Source organism: Crocodylus porosus, unplaced genomic scaffold (genome assembly GCF_001723895.1).
Source record: "Crocodylus porosus isolate Cpor-Errol unplaced genomic scaffold, CroPor_comp1, whole genome shotgun sequence".
NCBI classification, from domain to species: domain Eukaryota; kingdom Metazoa; phylum Chordata; order Crocodylia; family Crocodylidae; genus Crocodylus; species Crocodylus porosus.
Genome location: NW_017728886.1, coordinates 147357007 through 147364079, shown reverse-complemented (window position 1 = coordinate 147364079; position 7073 = coordinate 147357007). Strand labels below are relative to the sequence as shown.

General features: G+C 42.2%; 1 protein-coding gene across 4 annotated transcripts in view; it reads right to left on the bottom strand.

Annotated features, from left to right (window-relative positions):
• Positions 1 to 1488: 1488 nt before the first annotated feature.
• Positions 1489 to 7073, bottom strand: part of RIPK1 (receptor interacting serine/threonine kinase 1) — a 52600-nt gene continuing 47015 nt past the window's right edge. For 2 of the 4 annotated variants that reach the window (XM_019542612.1, XM_019542583.1), the window contains 2 exons: positions 3737 to 3913; positions 1489 to 2485 (listed from right to left, as the gene is read on the bottom strand). In XM_019542612.1, coding sequence (XP_019398157.1) covers positions 2199 to 2485; positions 3737 to 3913 — 464 coding nt within the window. In that variant the 3' untranslated portion in view covers positions 1489 to 2198. The remainder of the gene's footprint in view (positions 2486 to 3736; positions 3914 to 7073) is intronic. The other 2 variants (XM_019542593.1, XM_019542602.1) reach the window with 1 other exon arrangement.

Below are 7073 nucleotides of genomic sequence, written 5' to 3'. Positions count from 1 at the left end.
TAAGTGACTGGAGACCCATTTTTGTTGTGCTTGACTAAAAGGGAGCTGAATTGCACCCTCCCAGCAAGGTGCAACACTACAAGGTCTTGAGAACATTCTCCCTCCCATGTGCTTTGTGATGCTTCATCACAGAATGACACCCTATGTTTCTAGTGCATTCAAGAACCGAAAAGTCGGTACATTTCTAGTTCCAAATTACAAGTTGGCATAATACACTCTAGTCTAAGGACTGTAAAGCATAGAGTATGCCTATGCTACAAAATGAAGGTATGATTTTAGCATAGGCAAAGGTAACCACGCTAGCTTTAGCCTACCTAACATAGGGAGTGATAGCAATGAAGACTTGGTAGCACGCTTTGAAAATATGCCAGCAATTGGAGTAATGTCTTTCTGGGGGTTCTGTTTGTAGTGTATATGAAAGCCAATGTCCTGACACTTTTACTGCTATTGTTGTTTGTGATAAGTACTTTAAAGTTAGCATGGTTTGGTAATACTTGCTATAATTATATTTTTTGTCTTGCTATTGATAAAATGTCTAGTTCTTGTTTCAAAAGCAGTTAGCTTGAAGCCTGTTAGAACTAGGCTTTTATGAGAACTCCTAGTAGCTTTCTGCCATCAGTGGGTGCATCCAGGTGAACGTGGACGTGCTTTATGTGGCACACACCACACATGCAGGCATTCCCCCATGCTGCTGCTTTGTGGATTTTTTTGACCCTGGGAGATCCCGGGGTCAAAAAACCCCCACACTGGAAAAAAAACCAGTGTACAACCCAAAATCAGAACCTGGCCAAGCAAAGCCATGTTCCAGCTGCTGCCAGGCTCCCTGCTGCAGGAGCACCATGGCTGCAGCTCCTAGAGGACCTTGGGTAAAGCTGCTGAAGCCATCACAGTTGCTGGCCCCAGCCTCCTCTAGCCCACCCAAGAGAACCTGCTGCACGCCACAGTGTGTGTGGCATAGGCGTTCCCCAGGAACAAGCAGCAGTGGCATTAGGTGTGCCACTGCTACTTGTCCCTAGGGAAACGCATCTTCCTGCTAATGTAGACGTGGCTAGTGAGAGGTTAACACATTATTACTATCCGGTATACAAAGGAAGAAATAGCTGGCTCAAAAAGTTTGCTAGACATTCTGTTTTTGGCTTTAGGTGAAATTAGAAGTACTATTCTTCAAAGAAGCTCCAATTAGGTTTAAATATTTGTGGCAAGTATGCACAAATGTATGGGACAATAATTCTTCCTTGTTGGTTCTGTACTCTAAAGATAGTCTATAATGTTTTATGCTCTTGTTTCAGTTTGGCTAGGACATTTTATGCTTTTATTTCTGGTTAATCAGCTTGAGATTAAATGCCCTGATTGATATTCAGAACATTGCACAGGCCACATTCTCATTTAGGCATGGATACAGATTATATTTCATAAAGTAGACCTCTTACCTTCTCTTCAATTTAGTCTGAACACAGAACAGAAAATAGAATGCATTCAATGCGGTCGTCATAAATCTGTGAGAAAAGGCTCTTCAGTGCTAACGTACATACTACTTTCTGTGTCCACTCTATTTTCATTCCCACCAATATCTTGCATAGCTTTAAACTTTTGTATTCAATAAAAGTAATAAAAAGTGCATTTATAATAACAATGTAATCAATATAAAGCAATGTGTGCCGTGATGACTTTTTGTGACTATCATCTCTGCTTAGGTACAATAGAGTTGGTTTTGCTTTCCATCCAGGACTTTCAAAAAGTGAACCAATCTAAGACACTTGCACTGATTTGTGTTAGCTTTGCATATATGATATGCTCCTTTTAGGCATCACCAAGGCACTCTGAATATAGCTAGAAATATGTTTTAAGATAGCAGTCCAAAAGTTCTGTGAAAAACTGATGTACGAATCCTCCCCAAATTGACATTCCATATTATTTCATCACTAGTTTTTCCTGTAGGGTTATGTATTTTGATTTTCTTATTTAAACCTCAGGAAAAGTAATTCATAGAACAAATACAGTAACCCCCTTCCATCCAAATGAGGGCAGCTTTAAATGTTTTGAGCTGTAGGATATTTTCACTTAATACTGCTTGGCAGGAGAATTTTTGTTCCAGAAAAGTCTTGTATGGTGGCAGTATTTCAGACCAATTTTGTACTATCACTGAAAGGTTCTTCAGGTAAAATACCACATCAATTTCCTCAAGGGTTCAAGTCGGCCTATCTCTGGTTCATTTTTATCAAAGCATTAAGGAGATCTAATCTCTGGCATCCATAGAGGGCTCTGGCAAGCTTTCCGACTGTAGTCCCTTGGGAACCTTCCCTCATGAGCCAGTTTTGCAGCATTTGGTAAACTTTTTCTTTTAGTCCATCTCGTTCATAGTCATGATCAATTACTTCAATATCTGGATTAGTGAAACCCAGTCTACGAGCACAGTCTTTCCACTGTTTAGCCAAGTTCTCTCTCACTAGATTCAAGTGCTCCTCAGAGAGGATAGTGGTGCTGTCTGCAGAAGAAAGAAGACTATAAGACAACTGCATTGTTTAAACTTCCCAGTTTAAATTTGTGTTCCCAAATTATGTTTGCTGGTAATGATGGAAGACAGGATTACAGGTATAGGTTTTCCTGGAGGCAGTATGGTTTAGTATATAAAGAGGAGGACTAGCTGTCACAACAGCTGGATCTATATCCTTGGATCAGCTTCTGAAACTTTTTTTTTTCCCCTGGTACACATCTTAATTCCATTCTGACTCTTTTTGACCACCTGTAAAATTGGGAGAATCTACTTCACAGTGGTACTATGAGGCTTAACTAACACGTGAAATATGCAACAATCTTTTTTGGATGAAAGACACTATTGTTAATATTCCTTGCTATAGAAAGCTTTAAAATACACGGTAAGGCCACATCCAGATGTGCAGGGGTGTGTGCTTGCAAGGGCAAAAATAGTAGCAGCACAAACTTGTGCTGGTACTTTTTGTCATGCTGTATGTGCACTTTTGTTGAGGGGCAAACTGTTCTGCTTCAGGCAAACTGCCCTTGACCAGCTCTAGGCATGGTGGAGAAGCCAGGGCACAACTGAAGGAATGAAGATGCTCTGGCCAACAGCCAGAGCATCTCCCTGGAGGATCAAGCCTGTGTCATGCTCCTGTCATGTGCACCACGCTGCCTTTTCCCCCACCCCCCAAGCAGGAAAATGGCCAGGTCCTGCTCATCTGTACACAGCCTAAGAGATTAAGATGGTTTTGACCAATGCAAATACTAAAATGTTTTAAAACCTTCCAGCTTCCTGCCTACTCCCATGTTTGAATTAGCAGTCAGAGCTTTCCATCCTTGCCTGCTTTCCTCCTCTTTTCTCCTTTTTATCACCGAGTCTTAATGGATATATCCAGATTTATGCCAGGGGTCGGTTGCCCACTGCACAGTATGCCATATTGATGGATAGGTGCTCGAGATTAAGATGAACTTGAGGTTTCATAAGGGCAGCTAGGGATGAATATGAGAGGGGATGAAATGGGCAGGGAAGGTGAATGGTACAAATGTTTATCCAGTAAAGCAGTGCTAACACAAACCCCCACCCACAGTAGTAATCTTGCTTAGTTTATTCTGTAGTGCTTTATTATAAAGCTTTCCAAAATAGTTACCTTCGGAATGCAACAAGGAGCAAGCTATCCTGTTTTCATTATATTACCTTACTGATATTTCTCAAAAAGAGACTGTTAGTGGAAATAATCATAAAGAGGAATATTTCTCTTACCAAATATACCCGTTCGTTCAAAATCTATGCGTGAGTTTTGTGCACCGACAGAACAACTCTCTACATACAGATTCTGATCTTTGATCTTCATGTTGTTGTTTCTTCCAATTTGAATCCCAGCACTGTTATGTATATATATATGTCCATCTGTATAATGATTAAAATTCAAGAAGTGACCTGGGGAGGATGGGGAAGACGGCTTAGAAGATCAGTGAGATTATTACTTTTTGAGCCAAAGATGGTAACCACGAGTATTTTGTATTCAAACTAAAAAGGCTGTTTCTTGGCAACTGCAAGAACATATTCATGATTAATTTATCATACTTTGGCATAGAGTACTCTTAGGGTTCCATGAATTGTGCAGAAGCAGAAGAATTCATAATCCCTGCCCCAGAAACTTGCATTCTAAATAGAATAGATAAGATGGGTCACAGACATAATTTACTGGGTAAGAGATGAAAATAAGTCTCAAAATATCAAAATGGTGTAATGTTTCTTTAATAGCAGTGTCAGAGGGGGAGGTCCTCCACTTGGAACTGCAGTGAAGTAGCACTGATTTTATTCAGCTGATGACCTGGGCCCCAATCTACTGTGAAATTTTTACGAGGTTTAAGTGAATTTAATGTTAATCATTTAACAACTGTACAGAATAATACACATAAGTAAACAGCATTTTATAAGTGGCTGTATACCCACCACTGGAATGGTCTATACAACAAGATTAGATATTAATAAGATGGCTAAAGTGTCATAAGGAGAGCTGTAACCGCAGTTGCATAACCTTTGTATGCTAGGGAGGTTTTGGGTAGAGTGCTTTCCATAGCCCCTGCTGGTTGGTTACTACAGGTCTGAACCACTCCAACTGAAAGGCTTCATATTACAGGAACAATAAAATACCCAATTTCTGAGTAGATATGTTTGAGATTTATAAGTGCATAAAAGCAAAGAACAACAAAATAGTGACTGATGCAACAACTTTAATACATATGCTTAAGGTAATCAAAATAAAGGTCGAAAAGGAGACTATCTTTGTGATTTTTAAAAACCAATACTCCCCTGTTCTTTTGGTGTAGACCAGTGGTTCTCAACCTTTATAGACTCAAGGCACCCCTCCATAACTTCAGTGAACTGAGTGGCACCCCATTTTCAAACTAATTTACTATAGTGCTTATGGCTTATCTCCTTACAGAAGGGCAGGGGAGCAGCCAGGCAATGAGGGCCTGAGCCTGCCCTTATTTGCTGATCTCCCTAGCTCCTGTGGTACCCCTCAAAGGATCTCATAACAGCCCAGAGTACCACGGTATCCTGGTTGAGAGCCACATGGCAAAAAAAAAATCTTTTCAGATCTGGCTTCACCCCTCCTCATGGAACTGAATCTACATTGTGAATCTGCAGTTCTCTAATGCCACAGAAAATGACTGTTTGTTTCATGCAGGTTGGCTTGTTCTTGTAGCTGTGGCCCAGTAAATGTCCAAGAGGCAAGAATTTCTTCTGATTTTATCTTTTTACTGAACCAACTGTACAATTTGGGAGAGCTGTTTTGCCTCATGACCAGGGATCAGATCCATGTTTTCCACTTGTCACAAAATGCAGTAAAATGCTGTTTTTTGTTTTTGGGGTCCCCCCCCCCCACTTTTTTTAAGGAGAAAAATGTGGGAAGCAGCACGTTTTCCCTCGCAACCTGGCAGAGTTCCAGCCTGCAGGAGGCTGGGGGAGCAGGTGGAGGGTGATCGGGCAGGGGGTGCCATGTGCATGTGCACACATATGCATGGCAACCAGGCAGCATGAGAGCGGCTCCCCACAAGCAAGTTGGTGGGGGAAGGAGGAAGGGAGTTCGGCAGACCTGGGGCTGCTTCCCACCCAGGGTGGTGTGTGGGGCTTGGGGCTCAGGGGCTGCAGCTGCAGTTGGGGCAACAATGTAAGGCCACAGGGCCGGGGCAGGGAGCCATGGGTGACTTGTCAAGGGCGGGGATGGCTCCCTACCAGTGTGCATACTCCTGAGGGAGGCATAAGGGGCATGTGCCCCCCAGATTTGTGCACAGGGTACAGGCAGATGCGGTTTGCCAGCTGTGGGCTTGGGGCTCCCTGCCCTGCCCTGCCCCTGGGGTCTCTGCAGCTCAGTGGGCAGGACTTGGCACAACAGAACAGAGCAGGGCAGGGAAGCTTGGTGCCACTGCTGGGAGCACTGCACTGCCATGGGGAGGCACCCCTTGCCTGCCCAGCAGCAGTGGGGGTGGCAGCGCAGTGGTGTTTCATTTTAATCAAAGAAAAACATGGATTTTGTGTGGGGGGGAGGAGTTATCAGAGATTTTGCAATTTTTAAATGGAGAAAATCAGGATCCATGATCATGACAGTTTGTAACTCTAAATTATAGTATATTAACATCATTTCTTGAAGGTACTGCCTTTGTTTTACTGATTTACCTCATTCACAGCTTTTAGAGTAGATTTCAGGTTCAATTTCTTAGTACAGCTACTAAACCATTAGAGATTTTGGTAATTTTGCAACGTTATCATCACAGAGCTTGACAAGCTGCTTTTTAGCTCTAAAGCACAGAATATAAATTTTCATGAAATAACCTACAAAGAGGTGTTCTCCCAGAGAACACATGTTCAACTCCATAACTAATTTGTGTGCAAAATTCCTGTAACACTTTGCATCAATGACCTGTTTGTTCACATATGGGGCTGTTCAGATAACTAAGTAGGCACATGCATTTGCAAAAGCCCTACTTGTAAACACAGCTGTGGAATGACATGATCTGAGTTAAGGCTTGCAATAATAAGTGATTCTGGACTGCTGCCCTCCTAAGATTCTGCGACTAAAGATCTTTAAATGGTTATCCAATCAAATGTTTTAATTCATCTGAATACTAAATGTTGCACCTTAAATCTGATTTTCAATCATGGACACTTAAATTAGGAGCCTCAATTCTAAATTTTCATAGACATTAGGGCTGGAAAGGACCTCAGAAGATCATTGAGTCCAGCTCCCTGCTCCAAGGGCAGGAAGTCAGCTGGGGTCATAGGATCCCAGCAAGATAAACATCCAAATTTTTCTTGAAGGCATTCAAAGTAGGTGCTTGAACCACCTCTGATGGCAGGCTATTTCAGACCTTGGGAGCTTGGGTAGTAAAGAAGTTCTTCCTCATGTCCTGCCTGAAATGGTCTTGCAGGAGTTTATAAGAGTTGAATCTTGTCATCAATCATGACCCCCAAGTCCCTTTCATCTCTAGTGATAACCAGTGTAGCACTGCTGAGCCTATAGGCATGCTGCAGGTTTTTCTTCCCAAGGTGGAGAACCTTGCATTTTTCGGTGTTAAACACCATCAGGTTC